Consider the following 24,832-nt stretch of genomic DNA (forward strand, 5'->3'; position numbering starts at 1 on the left):
CTGGGCGACGGCCGCACAGCTCCTTGCTTTGTGTGTTTTCTCCCCTGCTCCTCTACGCCGGAGACTTCTGCTGTTACCTGGGTGGTAGGACTCTTTCAGCTCTCCTTGCAGACAACTGGTAGGAGATCTTTTACTCTTTGGATAGCCATCATGCCTAAAACTGGGGTCTCTAAGTCTGCCAAGGCCTCCTCTCAGGCTCCACTGGGGTCATGTAAGGTGTGTCTTCTGCCTTTCTCTGTCGCTGATACCTGTGACTCGTGCCCTGCTCCTGGACAGGATCAGCCTCCTTCTCTTGCTCAGCCCAGTCCCCCCTCTGCCCCTGCGGAGCCAGTGGTACCCGCCTGGGCCTCCGCCATGTGCGGCCGCAGATTTGGCCTTAGTTGCCAAGGCAGCCATGTCCTTTATGAAGCGTATGGCAGCTACTAATCCCGTAGCATCCACCACTCCATCTCCTCTCAGTGATTCTCACAGGGGGCGCTTGACCACTAAGAGGCAGCGTGAGCGGCAGCATTCCTCCTCGGACGACTCCGCTTCCCCCCCCCCCCGCCTTGAGGCATGCCCGGATGACTCTCCCTCTCTCAGGGAGCGCAAATCCTAAGGGGAATAATCCGGATTGGACGAAGTCATGGAGCGGGAACCCCTGCCTAAGCTTTCCACCATGGTAACTGATTTGGTGGCGGCTGTCCGTGATGCCTTTAAATATCAGAGGGGATTCTCCTCCCTCCACTAGTCGGGAGTTCTCCCTTTTTCCTCCCCAAAAACCGTAGTCCGCTGTGTTCCCCGTTCATGAGGAATTCACTGCGGTCATATCAAAGGCTTGGGACCGCCCTAATCAAAAAAAAATTTGGCCACCAAGTGCATGGATACGCTTTACCCTTTTCCTTCCGACACCGTGGAAAAGTGAACTTCTTCCCCTAAGGTAGATCCTCCGGTGGCTAGGTTAGCCAAGAACACGGCCCTTCCCGTCCTAGACTGTTCTTCTCTGCAGGATGCAGTGGACAGGCGTCTGGATTCGTTTTCCAAGTCCATCTTCTGCCTGGCAGGCACTTCTCGGCAACCGGCCTTTGCATCGGCTTGGGTCGCCAGAGCTCTTTCGGCGTGGTTGCAGCGCCACCACCAGGAACTGGCGGAGCAGGACGCCTCTGCAGACACTCTGGATTTTATCCTCCAAATGTCTCAGGCTTCTAAATTTCTCTGAGGCTTCGATGGACATCTGCTCCCTCTTTGCCCATATTTCGGCCCTCTCGGTCATTCAGCGCAGGGAGGTCTGGTTGAAGGTGTGGGATGCTGATGCTTCTTCCAAGCGTTCCCTCCCTAACCTTCCTTTTGAAGGGTCCAGGCTCTTTGGGGCCCAGTTGGACAAGTTCATTTCTGCTGCAACGGGGGGGGGGGGGGGGGGGCAAGAGTACTCACCTGCCTCAACCCAGGACCAAGCGCCCTTTTCGATCTCGGGCTTCAGGTTTCAGTGTCCAGTTCTTTCGTTGCTTAACCACTGCCAGAACGTCGACGTCTTCGTCACCTGGGGGATCCCAGGACTCCCACAAAAAGCCCTTCAAGCCCCAGCCCTCTTGGCGACCGCGGGCGCAGTCAGCCCGTCCTCCTGCTCCCAAGCAGCCCTCGGCATGAAGGGGTGCCCCCACCCCTAGCGGTGGGGGGCCGCCTGCTCTCCTTTCAGCAGGTTTGGAGGGCTCACGTTCAGGACGCCTGGGCTCTGGAAATTGTGACGTCCGGTTACAAATTGGAGTTTGCGTCCAGACCACCGGAACATTTTTTTCCCTTCTCGCGTTTCGGGGGATCCGGCCAGGGCCTCGGACCTCTTTTTGGCGGTCTCCTCCCTTCTGGACCGTGGAGTTATTTCCCCCGTTCCCCTGGAATAACAAGGCACAGGTTTCTACTCAAACCTGTTTGTTGTTCCAAAGAAGGAGGGGTCGGTGCGTCCGATCCTGGATCTGAAACTTCTCAACAAGTTTCTACAGGTGCGGAAGTTTTGCATGGAGTCCCTCCGCTCCGTTATGGTTTCCCTGCTTCCAGGAGAATTTCTCGCGTCTGTGAACATTCAGGACGCCTACTTGCATGTCCCTATTGCAGAGTCTCACCATCGTTTTCTGCGTTTTGCCGTCAGGGGTCGTCATTACCAGTTCGTTCCCCTTCTTGTCGGGTTGGCGACCGCCCCTCGAGTTTTTAGCAAGGTTCTAGCGCCTCTCATGGCGCTTCTTCGCACCAGGGGCATCTCTGTTGCCCTATCTGGACAACATTTTGATAAAAGCCCTGTCTCTTCCACAGGCCGAATCACTGTTCAATCTCTGGAACGGTTTGGTTGGCTGATCAACCTCCCCAAGTCCTCTCTTCGCCCCTCCCAGAGACTCTTTCCTGGGGATGGTCTTGGACACCTCGGTTTCTCGGGTGTTTCTTCCGGATTCCAAGTCCTCCCAGATTCAGCTGCGTTCCACCTTCGAGGCAACCGTCCGCCTGTCCCGGCAAGTTCGGGCGTTTCCATTCTCCTGGACAATAGTCACCACTGATGCCAGCCTCATCGGTTGGGGCGGCGTTCTCCGGAACCTCACAGTTCAGGGGGTCTGGTCGGCGGAGGAATCCCGTCTCCCGATAAACGTTTTAGAACTGAGGGCGATTTTCCACTCCCTCTCCCACTGGACTCCTCTCCTTGCAACTCATCCGGTGCGTGTTCAGTCGGACAATGCTACTGCTGTGGCTTACATCAATCATCAGGGCGAAACCCGCAGTCGGGCGGTGATGCAGGAGTGGAGAGGATCCTCCTATGGGCGGAGTCTCATGTTCCAGTGTGGTCGGCAGTGTACATTCCAGGAGTCGACAACTGGACGGCTGATTTTCTGAGTCGCACCCAAGTGGATCCGGGAGAGTGGTCTCTACATCCGGAGGTTTTCGAAGACCTCTGCCGCCGATGGGGCCGTCCGGACGTGGACTTGATGGCGTCCCTGCTCAACAACAAGGTGCCGGTGTTCCTGGCCCGTGCTCGGGACCCGCAGGCGCATGGGGTGGACGCGCTGGTGTCTCCGTGGCAGCAATTCAGCCTCCTCTATGTCTTCCCTCCACTTCCTCTGCTGCCGAAGGTGCTGCGCAAGATCGAGGCGGAGGGGATACCGACCATTCTCATCGCCCGGATTGGCCTCGCCGCGCCTAGTTCTCCAATGTCGCTCGAATGCTGGCGGACGTTCCATGGCCTCTTCCCGACAGAGAGGATCTCCTGTCTCAGGGACCGCTCTTCCACCAGAATTCACGGCCGCTGCTTTTAACGGCGTGGCTGTTGAGACCTCCATCCTGAGGAAGAGGGGGTTCTCTCATGCGGTGGTGAGAACCATGATCAGGGCTCGAAAACCGGCTTCTTCACGGATCTATTAGGCCCTCCAGGTGCGATATCTGACCTTTTGTGAGAACTCGGGTTTTCTGCCCCTTTGTTTCTCTGTCCCAGTGGTGCTGTCCTTTCTCCAGTCCAGCCTCGAGGTGGGGCTGTCACTAAGTTCTCTGAAGGGTCAAGTTTCTGCCCTGGCCAAGGTCCATTGCCTTTTTGGGTCCTGTGAGAACCTTCCTGAAGGGGGTGGCGCATTCAGTTCCTCCGTATGTTCCTCCCTTGCCCCCCTGGGATCTCAACTTGGTCCTGCGCGCCCTTCAGGCGGCCCCCTTTGAGCCTCTGAGGGAGGTCTCACTGACCTTGCTCATCTGGAAGGTAGTTTTTCTGGTGGCCATAACCTCCATCAGGCGGGTTTCGGAGCTAGCCGTACTTTCCTGCCGGGAGCCTTTTCTGGTTTTTCACCAGGATAAAGTGGTGCTCCGGCCGGTTCCTTTTTTGCCCAAGGTGGTTTCTCCCTTCCACCTTAACGAGGATCTTGTCTTACCCTCTTTTTGTCCTTCTCCAGCAAACCCCAAGGAGCGTGCTCTCCACTCCCTGGACGTAGTCAGGGCCCTGAAGGTGTATCTGGGGGCTACCGCCTCCTTCCGCCGTTCGGACTCCCTCTTTGTGATTCCCGAGGGGCCTGGTAAGGGTCTGGCGGCTTCCAAAGTCACGGTGGTGCGGTGGATCCGCTCTGCTATCGCTGCGGCCTATCGCGCTCGTGGCCAGGTTCCCCCGTCTCGGATTACCCCTCACTCCACAAGGGCGGTGGGAGCTTCCTGGGCTAGACGCAATCGCGCCTCCGCGTCCCAGTTGTGTAAGGTGGACACTTGGTCGTCCTTACATACTTTCACAAAGTTCTATCAGTTGCACTCGCTGGCCTCGGCTGATGCTGTCCTTGGGCACAGGGTTTTGCAGGCTGTGGTTCCTGTTTGACAGTTGGACATTCCTCCTGGTGGTGTTGATGTTTTTTTCCCACCCATGGACTGCTTTGGGACGTCCCATGGTCTGTGTCCCCCAATGGAATGTACGAGAAAAGGAGATTTTTGTGAAACTCACCTGTAAAATCTTTTTCTAGTCTTTTCCATTGGGGAACACAGCTCCCGCCCCTTTTTTCGTTTACGCCTCATGGTGTGCTGTGTGATGGTTTCCATTGTGTTTTCCATTCTCCTTCTCCTACTGCTTTTGCAACGACTGAAGTCCTCCTGGTGGAGCCTGGGGGTATAGCCCGAGGAGGAGCTTCTTTTTTTTGCATAGTGTCCCTCCTAGTAATACCTCTAAGCTATACCCATGGTCTGTGTCCCCCCCCCCACTGGAAAAGACGAGAAAAAGATTTTACAGGTGAGTTTCACAAAAATCTTTGTTCAGGATCCAACATAACTTCTCTAGGATCCCGATCACCTCTTGCACTGCTCTGCTGCAGACCTCCTTGGTCTCTGCTACAATTAAAAAATCATCTAGAAAGGACTGGACATTTCTGCCACCACTTTGGTGAAAATCCTGGGAGCCATCTATAACCCGAAAGGAAGGGCCTGTAATTGCATGTGGTTGATGACTCCTTTTATCTCTACTGCTACCCGTAAATACTTTTGATGCTCCTGATGTATAGGGACATGAAAATAAGCGTCCTTTAAGTCTAACACAGCCATAAAGCACTCTGGAAACAGAAGATTTACCACTGATTTTATAGTTTCCATTTTGAATCTTTTTACCAGCAAGAACTGATTTAGCCTTTTCACATTTTTTATGGTTCTGTAAGATCAGTCTGGCTTTTTGACTAGAAAAAAAAAAGTAAAACCCTTCTCCTTCCTGACACTTTGGTACTGGTACCAATACATTTTTCTCCTTTTAGGGATAGAACTTCTGCCACTATAGATTTCTCTTCTATCCAGGTGGATTTTGTTATTAGAATCTTGACCGGGGGAGAGAGCGGAATTCCAGTTTTAGCCCCCGACTTATAGTATCTAAAATCCATGGACTCCTGGAGATTAGTTTCCATTCAGGAAGAATTTCTTTTAATCTTCCTCCCACATGGCACCTGGAGTCATTGTTGACTTGTTTTTTTTATCGTCTCTAAAGGATTTGTTAAAGAAGAAACCTCTCCCCCTCCCTTCTCTGATATCTAGGTTTAAAGTCCTTGTCTCTTTTCTCTCCTTCGTAATGGCTTTGAAAGGAACTAAAGGACAGATTCAATCTTCCTCTGGATGAAAATACATTTTGTACGGGATATTTCTTATTTTTGTCTGCTGCCTTCTCTAACAACTCATCCAATGATGAGCCAAAAAGATTCTCCTTCACAGGGAACCGCACAAAGCCTCTTTTTTTGACTGCAGATCCCCACTCCAGTTTTTCAGCCATAAGGCCCAGTGTGCAGAATTGGCCAGAATACAGGAACGAGCTGCTAACTAATTGTATCTGCTGAGGCATCCGCCAAATAGTTGGAAGTCCAGCTAAAATGTCTTCTCTAGGACATTTGTTTATCTGCTCTTCTAGAGCCGACAACCAGATTATTAAGGAACAAGCAGTACAGGTTGAGGCAATCGGAGGTCTGAAGGAAGAAGTAGACGCTTCCCAGGCCCCCTTTAACCTCTTAAGGACATAGGGCGTACATGTACGCCCTGTGTATTTCCGATCACTGCCGTGCGGCTGGCAGTGATCGGAACCCGGTGCCTGCTCAAATCATTGAGCAGGCACCTAGGCTAAATGCGCGGGGGGTTCCCGTGACCCCCCCCCCCCCCCATGTCTGCGATCACGGCAAACCGCAGGTCAATTCAGACCTGCGGTTTGCTGCGATTTCTGCAGTTTCTGATCCCCGCGGTCAGGGACTTTAGTGTTCCTAAAATACATCTGTATCCCCTCTCCTGCACCCCTGAGTGATTTTTGCCCGGTGGGAGGTGCAGGGGGAGGGTTGCGGGCGGGGCAGCAGGCGGGATCGCGATCCCCCGCCCGCCTCCCCTTGAATAATCGTTGGCGTCTAGTGGGTATACCAGGGTGCCAGCACATTGCTGGCACCCTGGTATAAACGGCTGACATCTGTGCTGCGATGTCAGCCGTTTAACCCTTTCCATACCGCGGTCCGTACGGACCGCTGTATGGAAAAGGTTAAAAGCGCAGGGAGCTCCCTCCCTCTCCCATCGGGGGGCTGCTGTGCCTTTGCAGCCCCCCGATGGAGAGGGAGAGAGCCCCCAGGCAGCCCCACCGAAGCCCCGTCCTTACCCTTCCCCGTCTGCGCAGTTCTGGCCACTACTGAGCAGACGGGGAAGGTTCCCATGGCAACAGGACGCCTTCTGAGGCGCCCTGCTGTCCATGGTGCTGAACAGATCTGTGCTTAAAGGCATAGATCTGTTCAGACAAAGTGTAAAATACAGTACAGTACTATATATTGTACTGTACTGTATTATACAGACATCAGACCCACTGGATCTTCAAGAACCAAGTGGGTCTGGGTCAAAAATAAAAAAAATAAAGTAAAAATCAAAAAACACATTTATCACTGATTAAAAAAAAAAAAAAAAAAAATTCCCTACACATGTTTGGTATCGCCGTGTCCGTAACGACCTGATCTATAAAACGGTCATGTCACTTTACCCAAACGGTGAACGCCATAAAAATAAAAAATTAAAAACTATGATGAAATTGAAATTTTGCCCACCTTACTTCCCAAAAAAGGTAATAAAAGTGATAAAAAAAGTTGTATGTACGCCAAAATTGTAACAAACAGTCATCTCATCCCGCAAAAATCATACCCTACCCAAGATAATCGCCCCAAAACTGAAAACTATGGAAACACTAAAACATGATTTTTTTTGTTTCAAAAATGAAATCATTGTGTAATTTTTAAAAAAAAAACGGTGTAAAAAAAAAGCCATTTTTTGTCATCTTACTTCACAAAAAGTGTAACAGCAAGCGATCAAAAAGTCATAAGCACTCCAAAATAGTGCCAATAAAACCGTAATCTCATCCCGCAAAAAATGAGACCCTACTTAAGATAATCGCCCAAAAACTGAAAAAACTATGGCTCTTAGACTATGGAGACACAAACTTTTTTTTGTTTTAAAAATTAATTCATTGTGTAAAACTTACATAAATAAAAAAAATTGTATACATATTAGGTATCGCCGCGTCCGTGACAACCTGCTCTATAAAATTACCACATGATCTAACCTGTCAGATGAATGTTGTAAATAACAAAAAATAAAAAAAACTGTGCCAAAAAAGCCATTTGTTACCTTGCCGCACAAAAAGTGTAATATAGAGCAACCAAAAATCATATGTACCCTAAACTAGTACCAACAAAACTGCCACCTTATCCCATAGTTTCTAAAATGGAGTCACTTTTTTGGAGTTTCTACTCTAGGGGTGCATCAGGGGGGCTTCAAATGGGACATGGTGTCAATAAAACCAGTCCAGCAAAATCTTCCTTCCAAATACCGTATGGCATTCCTTTCCTTCTGCGCCCTGTCGTGTGCCCGTACAGCAGTTTACGACCACATATGGGGTGTTTCTGTAAACTACAGAATCAGGGCAATTAATAATGAGTTTTGTTTGGCTGTTAACCCTTGCTTTGTAACTGGAAAAAAAATATTAAAATGGAAAATCTGCCAAAAAAGTGAAATTTTGAAATTGTATCTCTATTTTCCATTAAATCTTGTGCAACACCTAAAGGGTTAACAAACTTTGTAAAATCAGTTTTGAATACCTTGAGGGGTGTAGTTTCTTAGATGGGGTCACTTTTATGGAGTTTCTACTCTAGGGGTGCATCAGGGGGCTTCAAATGGGACATGGTGTCAAAAAACCAGTCCAGCAAAACCTGCCTTCCCAAAACCATATGGCCCCGCGGTGTAGCCGTACAGTAGTTTACGGCCACGTATGGGGTGTTTCTGTAAACGGCAGAGTCAGGGCAATAAAGATACGGTCTTGTTTGGCTGTTAACCCTTGCTTTGTTAGTGGAAAAAATGGGTTAAAATGGAAAATTAGGCAAAAAAATGAAATTCTCAAATTTCATCCCCATTTGCCAATAACTCTTGTGCAACACCTAAAGGGTTAACAAAGTTTTTAAAATCAGTTTTGAATACCTTGAGGGGTGTAGTTTATAGAATGGGGTCATTTTTGGGTGGTTTCTATTATGTAAGCCTCGCAAAGTGACTTCAGAGCTGTAGTGGTCCCTAAAAATTGGGTTTTTGTAAATTTCTGAAAAATTTCAAGATTTGCTTCTAAACTTCTAAGCCTTGTAACATCCCCAAAAAATAAAATATCATTCCCAAAATAATTCAAACATGAAGTAGACATATGGGGAATGTAAAGGCATCACAATTTTTAGGGGTATTACTATGTATTACAGAAGTAGAGAAACTGAAACTTTGAAATTTGCAAATTTTTCCAAATTTTTGTTAAATATTTGTTAAATATATTTTTTTTAACTTCATTTTACCAGTGTCATGAAGTACAATATGTGACGAAAAAAAACAATCTCAGAACGGCCTGGATAAGTCAAAGCGTTTTAAAGTTATCAGCACTTAAAGTGACTCGTCAGATTTTAAAAAAAATGGCCTGGTCCTAAGGTGTAAAAAGGCTGTGTCCTTAAGGGGTTAAAAAAACAGCTTTTTTTTTTATCTAAGGGATCTTTTAATGATGCCATGTCTTCAAAAGGTAAGGATGTCTTTTTAGCTACTTTGGAGGTGGCAACGTCTATTTTAGGTGCTTTATTCCATGGAACTGCAGTCTCTTCAGAAAAAGGATATTTTCTCTTTATATTTTTTCGAAATATAAACCCTCTTATTGTGGCTTTTCCATTCCCCTTTGATCAATGCAGACACATTTTTATGAATCGGGAAAGATCTCAGATGTTTTGTTTCCAGGCCGCCGAACATTATATCCTGCACCGATTTTGGTTCCTTAGAATCTTCTATCCCCATAGTTGATTCAACCACTTTTAATAAACGATCTACATCCTCAATTAGAAAATAGGGCCTTCCCATCTCCTTTCCAGAAGAGTAAGATTAGTCGTCTGAATAAAGATTCTCCAAGGATTGGAAACGGTCCCCCTCTTCTGAATCTGAGGAAACGGCATTACTCAGTCTGTGTTCTCCTAGGCCTCTGCTCCTTAGATGTACAGTCGTGGCCAAAAGTTTTGAGAATGACACAAATATTAGTTTTCACAAAGTTTGCTGCTAAACTGCTTTTAGATCTTTGTTTCAGTTGTTTCTGTGATGTAGTGAAATATAATTACACGCACTTCATACGTTTCAAAGGCTTTTATTGACAATTACATGACATTTATGCAAAGAGTCAGTATTTGCAGTGTTGGCCCTTTTTCAGGACCTCTGCAATTCGACTGGGCATGCTCTCAATCAACTTTTGGGCCAATTCCTGACTGATAGCAACCCATTCTTTCATAATCACTTCTTGGAGTTTGTCAGAATTAGTGGGTTTTTGTTTGTCCACCCGCCTCTTGAGGATTGACCACAAGTTCTCAATGGGATTAAGATCGGGGGAGTTTCCAGGCCATGGACCCAAAATGTCAACGTTTTGGTCCCCCAGCCACTTAGTTATCACTTTTGCCTTATGGCACGGTGCTCCATCGTGCTGGAAAATGCATTGTTCTTCACCAAACTGTTGTTGGAAGAAGTTGCTGTTGGAGGGTGTTTTGGTACCATTCTTTATTCATGGCTGTGTTTTGGGGCAAAATTGTGAGTGAGCCCACTCCCTTGGATGAGAAGCAACCCCACACATAAATGGTCTCAGGATGCTTTACTGTTGGCATGACACAGGACTGATGGTAGCGCTCACCTTTTCTTCTCCGGACAAGCCTTTTTCCTGATGCCCCAAACAATCGGAAAGAGGCTTCATCTGAGAATATGACTTTGCCCCAGTCCTCAACAGTCCATTCACCATATTTTCTGCTGAAGATCAATCTTTCCCTGATGTTTTTTTTTTTTGGGAGAGAAGTGGCTTCTTTGCTGCCCTTCTTGACACCAGGCCATCTTCCAAAAGTCTTCGCCTTACTGTGCGTGCAGATGCGCTCACACCTGCCTGCTGCCATTCCTGAGCAAGCTCTGCACTGGTGGCACTCCGATCCCGCAGCTGAATCCTCTTTAGGAGACGATCCTGGCGCTTGCTGGACTTTCTTGGACGCCCTGAAGCCTTCTTAACAAGAATTGAACCTCTTTCCTTGATGATCCCATAAATTGTTGATTGAGGTGCATTCTTAGTAGCCACAATATCCTAGCCTGTGAAGCCATTTTTATGCAACGCAATGATGGCTGCATGCGTTTCTTTGCAGATCACCATGGTTAACAATGGAAGAACAATGATTTCAAGCATCACCCTCCTTTTAACAGGTCAAGTCTGCCATTTTAACCCCTTAAGGACTCAGCCCTATTTCACCTTAAGGACTTGGCCATTTTTTTTGCAAATCTGACCAGTGTCACTTTAAGTGCTCATAACTTTAAAACGTTTTGACTTATCCAGGCCATTCTGAGATAGTTTTTTCGTCACATATTGTACTTCATGACACTGGTAAAATGAAGTCCCAAAAATAATTTTGCATAAAAAAATACCTAATTTACAAAAAGTTAGCAAATTTCAAAGTTTCAGTTTCTCTACTTCTGTAATACATAGTAATACCCCCCAAAATTGTGATGACTTTACATTCCCCATATGTCTACTTTAGGTTTGAATTATTTTGGGAATGATATTTTATTTTTTGGGGATGTTACAAGGTTTAGAACTTTAGAAGCAAATATTGAAATTTTTCAGAAATTTTCAAAAACCCAATTTTTAGGGACCACTACAGCTCTGAAGTCACTTTACGAGGCTTACATAATAGAAACCACCCAAAAATGACCCCATTCTATAAACTACACCCCTCAGGGTATTCAAAACTGATTTTACAAACTTTGTTAACACTTTAGGTGTTGCACAAGAGTTATTGGCAAATGAGGATGAAATTTGAGAATTTCATTTTTTTGCCAAATTTTCAATTTTAACCAATTTTTTCCACTAACAAAACAAGGGTTAACAGCCAAACAAGACTATCTTTATTGCCCTGACTCTGCCGTTTACAGAAACACCCCATATGTGGCCGTAAACTACTGTACGGCCACACAGCGGGGCGTAGAGTGAAAGGCGCGTTTACTATTACAAAAAACGTGCATAAAAACGTTTGAGAAACGCTCAGGTGTGAAAGCAGGGTAAAAGTGACCCCATCTAAGAAACTACACCCCTCGAGGTATTCAAAACTGATTTTACAAATTTTGTTAACCCTGTTGCACAAGATTTAATGGAAAATAGATACAATTTCAAAATTTCACTTTTTGGGCAGATTTTCCATTTTAATTTTTTTTTTTTTTCAAGTAACAAAGCAAGTATTAACAGCCAAACAAAACTCATTATTTATGGCCCTGATTCTGTAGTTTACAGAAACACCCCATATGTGGTCGTAAACAGCTGTACGGGCACAGAGCAGGGCGCAGAAGGAAAGGAATGCCATACGGTTTTTGGAAGGCAGATTTTGCTGGACTGGTTTTTTTGACACCATGTCCCATTTGAAGCCCCCCTGATGCACCCCTAGAGTAGAAACTCCAAAAAAGTGACCCCATTTTAGAAACTACGGGATAAGGTGGCAGTTTTGTTGGTACTAGTTTAGGGTACATATGATTTTTGGTTGCTCTATATTACACTTTTTGTGCGGCAAGGTAACAAGAAATAGCTTTTTTGGCACCGTTTTTTTTTTTGTTATTTACAACATTCATCTGAAAGGTTAGATCATGTGGTAATTTTATAGAGCAGGTTGTCACGGACGCGGCGATACCTAATATGTATACTTTTTTTTATTTATGTAAGTTTTACACAATGATTTCATTTTTAAAACAAAAAAGGTTTTAGTGTCTCCATAGTCTAAGAGCCATATTTTTTTTTCAGTTTTTGGGCGATTATCTTATGCAGGGTCTCATTTTTTGCGGGGTGAGATGGCTGTTTTATTGGCACTATTTTGGGGTGCATATGACTTTGATCGCTTGCTATTGCACTGTGACAGTAAGATGACAATTGCTTTTTTTTCAAACAGTTTTTTTTTTTTTTTTTTTTACGGTGGTCACCTGAGGGGTTAACTCATGTGATATTTTTATAGAGCTGGTCGATACGGACACGGCGATACCTAATATGTATCCTTTTTTTTATTATGCAAGTTGTACACAATGATTTCATTTTTGAAACATAAAAAAAAATCATGTTTTAGTGTTTCCATAGTCTAAGAGCCATAGTTTTTTCAGTTTTTGGGCGATTATCTTGGGTAGGGTCTCATTTTTTTGCAGGATGGGATGACGGTTTGATTGGCACTATTTTGGCGTACATGCGACTTTTTTGATCACTTACTTTTTTGGGAAGTAAGGTGGGTAAAATTTCAATTTACTCATAGTTTTTATTTTTTTATGGCGTTCACAGTGCGGGGAAAGTAACATGACCGTTTTATAGATCAGGTCGTTACGGACGCGGCAATACCAAACATGTGTAGGAAATTTAATTTTTTTCATTTTTAATTAGTGATAAGAAAAAGTGAAAATAAAAAAACACATTTACTTTTTTTTTACCCAGACCCACTTGGTTCTTGAAGATCCAGTGGGTCTGATGTATGTATAATACAGTACAGAACCCTATATAGGGTTCTGTACTGTATTTTACTTACACTGAACAGATCTATGCTTTTAGCATAGATCTGTTCAGCACCATGGACAGCAGGACGTCTGAGAAGGCGTCCTGTTGCCATGGGAACCTTCCCCCGCTGCGAAGTTGTGGCCACAACTTCGCAGACGGGGAAGGGTAAGCACTGGGGGCTCTCTCCCTCTCCCATCGGGGGGCTGCAAAGGCATAGGGAGGGAGCCGCATCTTACTGTTAACTCTTTCCATACAGTGGTCCGTACGGACCGCTGTATGGAAATGGTTAAACGGCTGACATCCATTCACAGATGTCAGCCGTTTATACCAGGGTGTCAGCAATGTGCTGACACCCTGGTATACCCACTAGAAGCCAACGATTATTCGGCGGGAGGCGAGCGAGGGATCACGACCCCGCCTGCCGCACCGCCCACAACACCCCCCCTGCACCTCCCACCAGGCTAAAATCATGCAGGGGTGCAGGGGGGGTGATAGCTATATAACTATATATTTGTGCCACACTAAAGTTTCTGATCCCCCCCCGCCCCCCCGTTGTGGACACTGGATCTTCAGCTGTGTCCTTCCTTTCTTCCTCCATAGTGGCTGCCAGACGATCACCTTGCTCATAATTCAAAACGGTCCTGCTCTGTCAGGAACGCTGCTGCAAACACTTTCGTGGAATTAACTGCCGGCAGCTCACTTCCGGGTTCTGTGCTCTTATCTGCACCTCCCCTGACGTTACATGATGCTTCACGACACATACGTGCGCTCCAGGCCTCATTCTGGATTAGAGTCTCCTTCCTATAGAGCGGTCAGACGCTCCTCCCCCGGGCCACGTGATGTCCTCCATGCTTAACATCCTTTACCAGACGCGCCCGCAATGCTTACTAGTGCTTTAGCACAGAAGCATCATGCCTGTCAGTGCTTAGGAGCCTCCAGCTATTGTGCCTCTGCTAACCCCCCCCCCCCCCTTCCCGCACCACGTGTCAAGATCAGGGACAGCAGGTAACTAAGGGCAACCATGGGAAGAGAAGAATGTACTACAGGCTTCCCCTCCAAAGACAGGAAACCATACTGAAGTTGGAGGGGAGTCTCCGCCTTTTTTTACTTCAGGTTTCCTGTCTTTGGGGGGTGGATCCTCTCCCTCTCTTGTGGCGCTGTCGTGGGTGAGGGGAAAAATAAGCATAAAATCTGCATAATTGTTTTTGTTGCAGCAAAATCTGCTGTGACTCCACCCAGTATTTCACAGCAAGTGAATGATTATGGCTAGTATAAAGATAGTACATAGATGCGCCCGCAGGAGGCCATGGACGGATTTTAAGAATTTTTATAAGGAATAGTCTTATTGATGATCTCTTATGTCACTTTTAGGTGGAAATGCTCCTCACGCTACCACTTTCACTGGCATGTACAAGCTCTATTCGTGGTTACACTTGTTTCCGCCAGCATGGGCGCTATACCTACACTCTACCAGTCTTTCAGGTCTCAGGATACAAGGTGTGGGGGCTCACAGCCATGATGACAGACTCTGCCCTTTCGCTATTGTTCCCTGGCTCCTATCACAGTGTCCTCTGTGGCTCTCGAACTCACTGACTACCTCCTTTACCAATAAAAAAAAACCTTAAAGCTGCTGTGTAGTCAAAAGTGAATTTTTTTTTTTGTAAGTCTACTTTTTATGCAGTTTACAGAAAACTCGAGAGACAATACAAGTCAGCTTAGAAAGTTATTTTATTATACATACAGAAGTTCATGCAGGATTTCCACAAAACAGATTGTACTTTGTGCAGGGTGTCCTGTGCCCTCTTAACTGCTGGCATGCTGTCTCTTGACTGTATGAAACTGTTTCATACGTTCCTCCAACTCTGGCCGGAAGTGGCGAATCAAACCCTGCAAGAGAAGTGACAGGTTACAGTATTCAAGGGATAAGGAATGTGTTCTTAAGTCACATCATGTTTTTGTCTTACGATGAACTTCTACAAAAAATAATTAAAAAAAATGTACAGTGGCATTCACCACTTTAGAGTTCAATTGTGTAAAAAAAAAAAAAAAAAAAAAAAAAAAAAAAAAAGTATGTTAGCGCAAAAATGATACTATATCTCCTTATAGAGAGCACCTAGTTGGCGTGAGTAGTCTTACAGGCCAGGCAATGCTCTTCTGGAGTTCTGGGAAGAGGGTATGCATATCAGCTCTTAACAAGCTCTGCTTCTAATGCCACCAGATGTAAGGTCTCCAAGTCAATACTTACCATTTAAAACAGTCCTTGAGACATGACTTGGTTATTATCCCAGTCATGTCTCAAGGCCTGTTTAAAGGTTGACCGCCCAGTTACAGAGATCTGCAATGTGCTTTTATATGTTGGGTTACAGATAATTTACCGTCACAACTAATATAGTTGTACAGTGGTAAGTAGTTAATAAGGCCTTAAGTGGTGACATTTTCTTCTCTGCCATGTGTACATAAATATGCGCTGTTCTTCACTGCAGAGGAAGAAGTTCATTTGTTATTACGACCTCCTGTCCGACAGTTAGGGCTCATGCACACAAACATGCGCAACCCATGCTCGTATTGCAGTCAGCAAACAGTAGGTCCTCAATATATGGGCACTTGCAGTGTGCGCTCCGTATCACTTGAAAGGGTCCGCAAGATACGGAGCGGAGGCACGGAGTGGAAGCACTATGGCGAGCTTCCATTGAATTTCAGTCTATGCTTCCGCACCGCAAAATAGAACATTCTATTTTTTTGCGGCGCAGACCAATTCTTGCGACTCTCAGACCCATTCAAGTAAACGGGTCCGCGTCCGCAAGTGGGATGCCAATACATTGTGGACCACCATTTGTGGTCTGCAGCATGGGGCGGTTATATCTGTGTGACAGGTGCCATGCAATAACCAGTAAGCACTTTCCCTTTGATCACCAGGCCTGAAAAGCAGTTAATACCCACTTGATTTAATGGTTGTAACTTTATTGGACTACAAAAAAATTTGTTACGTTTTTACATGATGCATAGAGATTTTTAATGTTTAAGCAATTTTGTTAAGAAATTCTTAAAATTAAATATGCAAATTGACACGAAAATAAATGAGTAAAATTGGTTCTCTATTTTGCATTGGTAGTTTTGACTTTGAAACTTTTTTTTTTTTTTTTTTTGCCTTTTACCAATTTTTTTCCACTGTAACTGGACATAGCACATGGTTATTTGGATATGCTTCGAAGTGCATTCTTTATGTATGCTTATGACGTAATCTGAGCAAATGACTAAATACAGACTCTAACAAAAAAACATTTACCTGTACAGGCCAAGCTGCTCCATCACCCAAAGCGCAGATGGTGTGGCCTTCAATCTGCTTGCTGATTTCCCACAACATGTCGATCTCATCTGGGCGGGCATTTCCTTGACACATTCGCCACATGACTTTGTTCATCCAATCAACACCTAGTGTAAAATAAAAAAATTAAAAAAAGCTCAAGTAACCAATTGAGAACAGGTTGTTAAAGGGATTGTCCAGGCTTTTAATACTGATGACCTATCCTCAGGATCAATGTAGTCACCCGTCTCGCTTTCTGGTCACTGAAGCTGTTTAATGGCAAAGACCGTATACTGCAGCAGTGGACAGGAAGAGAGAAGGGAGATGGCACGTGCACACTGCACACGCTCTCTCCTGATACAGCCGATTAGCAGGGGTGTTGGACCCCCGAAGATCTGATATTGATGACCTATCCTGAGGATGGCTTGAGAAAGGCTTGGAATAAGCCGAAACGTTGCCTGTTTTTATGTGTGGACTGGAATAAACTTGCAAAGAGAAGACACTGGTTACAATCTTTTATTCCTATCCTGAGAATAGGTCATCAATATTAAAAGCCCGGACAACCCCTTTAAACTACAAAATGATGAAGACTGCAACATGGCATGTACAAAATGAAAATATTAATGAAAAAACTCCAGTTGGATGCACTATGCACAAGAAAAATGGGCCCGTTAATGCCGCAGTTTTTAATTTGTCTCTCTGTATTACACTGTGTGTGTAATAGTGCCGCAAATTGCCTGATGAATCCTTTGTGCACTGCTCTGCACACTCCCCCCTCGCCTTCATTGACATGGCTAGACATCAGCATGCTGTGCGCAGATCTGTGTCCTAGCTTGTACATAGTGTACATGATATGTACTATAGCTTTACAACAAAGATATGCTTAGAAAGCTAATACACATATTACTGCTTTAAATCACAGGCACAATATGTGATTATATAGACACTAGTATGTCTTAGCTTTCTGAGCACAGGGGAAAAAAAAACAAAGTCTTCCCTACCACTAAGGCTAGTTTAAGTACTGGAGAGACATATATAAAAAAATAATAATAATTCTCTGTCATTTAACCTTTAATGAAAAGGCCTTACTATTATTTTTGCTGAGAAACCGAAAACCTATTACTGGTTTATTAACGAGAGAGAGAGATAGAGACACAGTACAGACCAAAAGTTTGGACACACCTTCTCATTCATCAAAACTATGAATTAACACATGTGGAATTATATATAACAAAAAAGTGAGAAACAACTGAAAATATAAAAATAATAAATGGGATTTCTTGCCTTATAAATGGGGTTGGGACCATCAGTTGCGTTGTGGAGAAGTCAGGTGGATACACAGCTGATAGAATTTGTATTATGGCAAGAAAAAAGCAGCTAAGTAAAGAAAAACGAGTGGCCATCATTACTTTAAGAAATGAAGGTCAGTCAGTCATCCGAGTCACCAGCCTCAGAAATCGCAGGTTAACAGCAGCTCAGATTAGAGACCAGGTCAATGCCACACAGAGTTCTAGCAGAAGACACATCTCTAGAACAACTGTTAAGAGGAGACTGTGTGAATCAGGCCTTCATGGTAGAATATCTGCTAGGAAACCACTGCCAAGGACAGGCAACAAGCAGAAGAGACTTGTTTGGGCTAAAGAACACAAGGAATGGACATTAGACCAGTGGAAATCTGTGCTTTGGTCTGAAGAGTCCAAATTTTAGCCCTTTGGTTCCAACCACAGTCTTTGTGCGACGCAGAAAAGGTGAACGAATGGACTCTACATGCCTGGTTCCCACCGTGAAGCATGGAGGAGGTGGTGTGATGGTGCTTTGCTGGTGACACTGTTGTGACAATTTTATTCAAAATTGAAGGCATACTGAACCAGCATGGCTACCACAGCATCTTGCAGCGGCATGCTATTCCATCCGGTTTGCGTTTAGTTGGACCATCATTTATTTTTCAACAGGACAATGACCCCAAACACACCTCCATGCTGTTTAAGGGCTATTTGACCATGAAGGAGAGTGATGGGGTGCTGCGCCAGATGACCTGGCCTCCACAGTCACCGGACCTGAACCCAATCAAGATGGTTTGGGGTGAGCTGGACCGCAGAGTTAAGGCAAAAGGGCCAACAAGTGCTAAGCATCTCTGGGAACTCCTTCAAGACTGTTGGAAGACCATTTCAGGTGACTACCTCTTGAAGCTCATCAAGAGTGTGCAAAGCAGTAATCAAAGCAAAAGGTGGCTACTTTGAAGAACCTAGAATATGACACTCTCAGTTGTTTCACACTTTTTTGTTATGTATACAATTCCACGTGTGTTAATTCATAGTTTTGATGCCTTCAGTGTGAATCTACAATTTTCATAGTCATGAAAATAAAGAAAACTCTTTGAATGAGAAGATGTGTCCAAACTTTTGGTCTGTACATACAATATTATATATATATATATATATATATATATATATATATATATATATATATATATATATATATATACACACACACACACATATCCATACACATATCCATACATACACACACACACACATATATACATATCGCTTTTTAAAGGACAAAAAAAAAAAAAACATTTTCAATATAAGGATATAGCCTTATGGGTTAAAATTGGAAGAAAAAAAGAAAACCTGAAGATAAAAAAAAAGAAAATCTGAAAGTCTCCCGAGATTCAAACCTATGATCTTTATTATCAAGGCTTTTCACTAAGCTACAGCATTACCACATAGAAAAGGCAGTTTTTTTTTTCTATATTTAGGAAATTACACATTACTGATTTTATTATAATACTATTTTATTTGTGAATAAACCAGCAATATGTATATTAGCTTTCTGAGCATCTCTCAATGTGGTAAAGCTACAGTACCATAGTGTACGATATGTACATGCTAACACTAGGGTTGTTTTGGGTATCGAATTTTCAATACCCCATTTGATACTTTTGTCCGGTATCGACCTCGATTTTACATTTTTGGATACTAGAATGCGCTACTGTGCAGTCTAGTATCACAGAGCATGGAGCGCACTGCTATCAGCGCGTGCCATGTTCCCTCAGCAGCACAGGGGACAAGGAGTCACTATCTCCCTCCCTTTGTGCCCCCGCTGCTAACAATCAGGAGAGAGAGGGGCAGAGGAGGGGAGAGCGCACTGCGCCACCAATGAAAGTTAACGTTTAATACAAATACAAAAGGAAGCTGATCACGGCTACCTGTCAGAGTCTGTGTGACTGCTATGTGATTCTGCTGCCCGCACCCGGCCTCCTGTACTAAACGTTAATTATCATTGGTGGCGCAGTGCGCCCCCCAGGTTTAAAATCATTGGTGGCAGTGGCCACAGGGTCCCCCCCACCCCCTCCTCATTGGTGACAGCTTCTGATCGGAGCCCCAGCTGTGTAATCCTGAGGCTCCGATCGGTTACCATGGCAGCCAGGACACTACTGAAACCTTGGCTGCCATGGTAAGCTCCCTGCTGCTGTGCGCACAAAGCCCAGGACAGCAGGGAGAGCGAGATCCTATTCACCCTAATAGAGCTCTGTTAATAAAAAGTTAATAATTGTTTTTTTTTGTAAGTATAAATCACCCCCTTTGCTAATTTTACATATAAAATAAACAATAAACATATTACCACTTCCGAAAGGTCCAATATTATTATATATATATATATATATATATAGTGAACGCCATAAGAGAAAAAAACCTGCATGATGAATTTTTTATTTTTTTGTCGCCTTGTCTCCCCCCCCCCCCCCCCAAAAATAGGATAGGACTGTTCGATTATGGGCCGGATGTTCCACAAAATGTGGAACACATGCAGCTTTTTTGGTGCTTTTTATTTTTTTTCATGTGGTATCGAATGGCATCAAATCATGGAATCAAAATTTTGGTATCGAAACAACCTTATAAGACACAGCTCTGCCCTTAGCTTGCTGATGTCTAGCCCTGTCAATCAAGGGGAGGAAGTTTACAGAGTACAGTGGGTGTTAGTGCTCCAAGGGTTCAGCCCCACCCCCTTGTGCTCAATATTGCTAATTTGCATATGAATAGAAACAAACAAACAAAGATATATCTGCAGCTGTTCATCATACAGACAAAAAGGTATCATTTACATCATCAAAGAAAGACACCTCAGTTTAGTCAGACAGAACCTGCTTGCTCATCGGCCAAACACGCATTGCCCTTTAGGCTCCATTCACACGTCCGCAAGTGTGGTCCGTATCCGTTTCACAATTGTGCGGACCCATTCATTCTCTATAGGGATGGAATGGATTCGGAGCGTGGCCCCAATCTTCCGGTCCGCTGCTCTGCAAGAAAATAGAGCATGTCCTATTCTTTTCCGCAGCTGCGGACAAGAATAGGACATCTCCATTTAGTGCCAGCCATGTGCGGCCTGGTGTACTGCGGATCCGCAATACACCACGGACGTGTGAATGGACCCTAATACATTTTATAAAACTCGTATACATTGTGCAAAGGATTATATACTGTATATAATATGAGAACATATTGCAGTAGTGCTAATAAAAATAAGCAATGTCAGATTGCAAATTTAATCCCCTAGTTATAAGAGTATCTAGCTTTAAAATCCAATGAAAGTCTGTCTGAGTCCTAATGTTGGACCCAAAATACTTTCTGAGCACATCAATGATAAACCTTCCATCAGAAACATATCTTCTGTGTCGCAACGTGAAATAACACTTGCGATTTTTCATGGCTTAGGGTACAGGGATGTGAACCGGTACCTAAACCATCTACAGGTGGTAATTGGACGTAGGGATGAGCAAATAGACTTCGGATGAAACATCCGCAGTCGATTCGCATAAAACTTTGTTTTAATACTGTACTGAGCGAGCGCTCTGTGCAGTATTAGAATGTATTGGCTCTGATGAGTTGAAGGTATGTTTCATCCAAAGTCGATTCGCTGATCCCTACACAGTAGTTTAGGGCCAGGGAGTTCCACTGGATTTTAAAGCTAGATACTCAGAGATTAAATTATCGACCTGACATTGCTTATTGTCCGCATATTTATATATGGAATCCTTTGCACAATGTATGTTTGTTTTAATTTTTTTTTTAAATAAAAATGTAATAAGGGGGATGCCTATTTGGCCAATGATCATGTATGCACACTATGTTATGCAATGAAGGCTCCTAAAAAAAAACGGATCCTTCACCATTGACATTGTTTTCAGTGCCAGATCCTTTTTTATGACTGAACATAAAACTGCAGCGGTTGTGTGTCCGGTCACAAAACAGAATGGTGCCAGATCGGAAGACATCCTGAACAATCTTTCCATTCAGAGTGCATGAGGACCAAACAAACGACATAACGCGAGAAAGTAGCCTCAGTCTCGAGGGGCAGAATGCCAGCTCACTGAAGAATCAGATTACATTCTGTATGGAGATGGGAGTAGGAGTGAGCTCCTAGACGGAGAAAAAAAAAATGCACTTTTCTCTTGTAAGATAAATATTAAAAGTAATGTTTCACAAAAAACTAAATGTTAGGCCATTTACAGTCAGATTATTCTCCGATTACAGATTTTTGTATTCTATTTCCTGAACAGGATTATGGGGCGGCCATCTTGCCTGAGCTGTTTAGCATTTAGAAAGCATTAAAACATTTGCTTTATGGCTCCCACATGGGCCATTGACACAATGGTCTATACACAGAGGTAATATCATTACAGACAGGATTAGAATGAAACCGGTAACTGCAGTAAAGTGATTTTCTCGCCCAGTTTCCTTGGGGGACACAGAAGACCTTGGGTATAGCTCATCTCCATAGGAGGCGTGACACTAAGTGAAAGCTGTTAAGCCCCTCCTCCACAGCTATACCCTCAGCCTGGAGAGAGAGACTGACAGTTTTTTGCTTAGTGTCCAAGGAGGCAAGACACTCCCTGCTACTGCAGGGCTGTTTTCTCCTTGTTTAAATTTTGATTTTTACTTTTTCTTTTCTTTTTGTTCCAGATCATCAGGGACAACAGAGACGCACTAGACCTCTCTGTTTCTCCCGGGGTCGAGCTGCGCCAGTGCTGGTCACCCGCACTGCTGCCTCCCCCACAGAAGGCAAGGAGGACCAGGGCAGCCCAGCTCCCCTGTATCCCGCCAGCGCAAGGGCCGCCCGCACGCCAAGCCCCTCTTCCAGCGTCCTGCCACTACGGTGCCAGTAGCTGAAGGGGCGACCCTGCTGGAATGGACCGAGGGTGAAGACGGCTATGGTGAGAGATTGGCTTCTCCAGCCCTACGCCCCCCCCCCCCCCTACCACCACCACCTACCAGTCTCCTGCGGGCCTGACCCCCATACTGTGCCTCTGAACAGCTCTGAACAGCTGAGGGTAAATGCCTTGCCTCTGATGGTAGAGGTCATGAGTTCGAATCCCTGGACAAACCTTAACTCTTCCACTGCTGAGGGGTGCCGCAGGGCGGCAATCTGCTCCCTGCTCCCCCCCCCCCCTTCCTGGCCCCCATAGGACATACAGCTGCTGTCCCCCTTTATCTTTTGATGTCCCGCCGGTATATAATACTACGCGGGCACCCGATCTCTGGGTCCCCCCATCTCCTTACCGGAGCGTTGCTCAGGGCCTGGGGCCCGCTCCTGACAGACCTCGCCTCCGGCCGGCATGGACATTCCGGTGCGGCCGGGCGCCGCAATGACCTGCTGGGCCGCCATCGGGCCTGCGGGGCCGCAATTCCGGCACTCCATTTGGGCCCCTGACTCTTCCGGCCTGCGGGGTGGGCTCCCGAGGCCGGTTTAATGCGCCGCTCCGCCTCAGTCCCGGCGGTATATAATTCGCTGGATTCGCTGCCGGCCTTGGGCACGCCTCCTTCCCTCAGGCGGCATACATACACTCCCTCTGTCTGTGGTTGTTCTCTCGCCGGTGCGTTGCTGGCCATGTGCATGAACCCCTTCCATGGCGGGGTGCTTGCACTCTCGCGGGATCCGCTGTCAGCCATATGCATGGCCTCTCTTCCGTGGGCGGTGTACGCACTCTCACTGGATTCGCTGCCGGCCATGGGCATGCCTCCCTTCCTCAGGCGACATACACACATTCTCACTGACTGTGTTTGTCTCTCGCCAGTACGTTGCTGGCTATGTGCATGACTCCCGTACATGGCAGGGTGCTCTCACTCTCCCTGGATGAGATGCTGGCCATGTGCATGCCCCCCCCCCCCCTTTTTTTCCGGGCGGCATACTGCACTCTAGCCGGATACGTTGCTGGCCATGAGAATGGCCTCTAACATGGGTGGAACGCTTGCACTCCCATTGGATTCGGTGCTGGCCTTGTGCGTGACCACCCCTCATTCCATGGGCGGACTTTTGCACGCTCATGAGATTCACGGCTGTCCTTGTACGTGCTGTGCTGGACTTGTACATGTCCCCTTCATTGGCGGAGTGGTTGCACTCTCACAAAGTTCGGTGTTGGGGGAATTATTGCACGCTCTTAATGCTAGGATAACCCTGTGCATGTCCCCCTTTCACCAGGTGGACCTCCTGCGTTCCTGCTGGATTATATGGTATGTCCTATGTCTCTGGAGTAGGTACGGCCTTAGGCTACTTTCACACTAGCGTTCGGGCGGATCCGTTCTGAACGGATCCGCTCATAATAATGCAGACGGAGGCTCCGTTCAGAACGGATCCGTCTGCATTATTTTTAGCATAGAACAGCTAAGTGGGAAAATAGCCTAGTACGGATCCGTCCAGACTTTCAATGTAAAGTCAATGGGGGACGGATCCGCTTGAAGATTGAGCCACATTGTGGCATCTTCAAACGGATCCGTCCCCATTGACTTACATTGAAAGTCTGGACGGATCCGCACGCCTCCGCACGGCCAGGCGGACACCCGAACGCTGCAAGCAGCGTTCAGCTGTCCGCCTGTCCGTGCGGAGGCGAGCGGAGCGGAGGCTGAACGCCGCCAGACTGATGCAGTCTGAGCGGATCCGCCTCCATTCAGACTGCATCAGGGCTGGACGGCTGCGTTCAGGTCCGCTCGTGAGCTCCTTCAAACGGAGCTCACGAACGGAAACCCGAACGCTAGTGTGAAAGTAGCCTTAGGCGTCACCCCCTTTTGGGGTGGGCCTTTGCACTCTTGCCGACTGCAGTTTGCCAGGTACATTTCCCCCCTTTCGGGGCGGACTGCTTACGTTCCATCGCGTGCCATGCTAGGCTTGTGCATAACTCCCTTTCAGGTTGCACTTTGCACTTCCATAGATGCTGGGGCACTCTGTGGCTGGCCCTCTTCTCTGAGTGACTTTTTTGCAGGGAGCGGCCGTTTCATGTGCGTTGTTTGGGCAGTTTATGCCTTCTCCTCCCGTAGGTGGGTTGGCCTTCTCACTGCTTACGGGGCTGCTCGTACGTATGCCTCCCCTCCTTCCTGCGACATCCCTTTGTTCTCTTGGGTTACTTGCCGCAAGCCTTGCACTCGTCTCTACAGAGATCGTTCTGTCCACCTGACCCGGAGGGCTCTATGCTCTCTACTGCACCGAGCTGGGTGGTACTCATTCATTTC

The 24,832-nt window shown here is 45.9% G+C and overlaps 2 protein-coding genes across 6 annotated transcripts in view; one reads left to right on the forward strand and one right to left on the reverse strand.

Annotated features, from left to right (window-relative positions):
* Positions 1 to 14,651, forward strand: part of NUDT8 (nudix hydrolase 8) — an 80,504-nt gene extending 65,853 nt beyond the window's left edge. For 2 of the 4 annotated variants that reach the window (XM_044298843.1, XM_044298844.1), the window contains one exon: positions 14,393 to 14,651. In XM_044298843.1, the coding sequence (XP_044154778.1) occupies positions 14,393 to 14,614 (222 nt within the window). In that variant the 3' untranslated portion in view covers positions 14,615 to 14,651. The remainder of the gene's footprint in view (positions 1 to 14,392) is intronic. The other 2 variants (XM_044298847.1, XM_044298845.1) reach the window with 2 other exon arrangements.
* An 80-nt stretch (positions 14,652 to 14,731) lies between these two features.
* Positions 14,732 to 24,832, reverse strand: part of NDUFV1 (NADH:ubiquinone oxidoreductase core subunit V1) — a 106,388-nt gene continuing 96,287 nt past the window's right edge. For both annotated transcript variants that reach the window (XM_044298841.1, XM_044298840.1), the window contains exons 10-11: positions 16,308 to 16,453; positions 14,732 to 14,908 (exon numbers count right to left, since the gene is read on the reverse strand). In XM_044298841.1, coding sequence (XP_044154776.1) covers positions 14,825 to 14,908; positions 16,308 to 16,453 — 230 coding nt within the window. In that variant the 3' untranslated portion in view covers positions 14,732 to 14,824. The remainder of the gene's footprint in view (positions 14,909 to 16,307; positions 16,454 to 24,832) is intronic.

This window comes from Bufo gargarizans, chromosome 6, assembly GCF_014858855.1.
Source record: "Bufo gargarizans isolate SCDJY-AF-19 chromosome 6, ASM1485885v1, whole genome shotgun sequence".
Classification (NCBI taxonomy): Eukaryota; Metazoa; Chordata; class Amphibia; order Anura; family Bufonidae; genus Bufo; species Bufo gargarizans.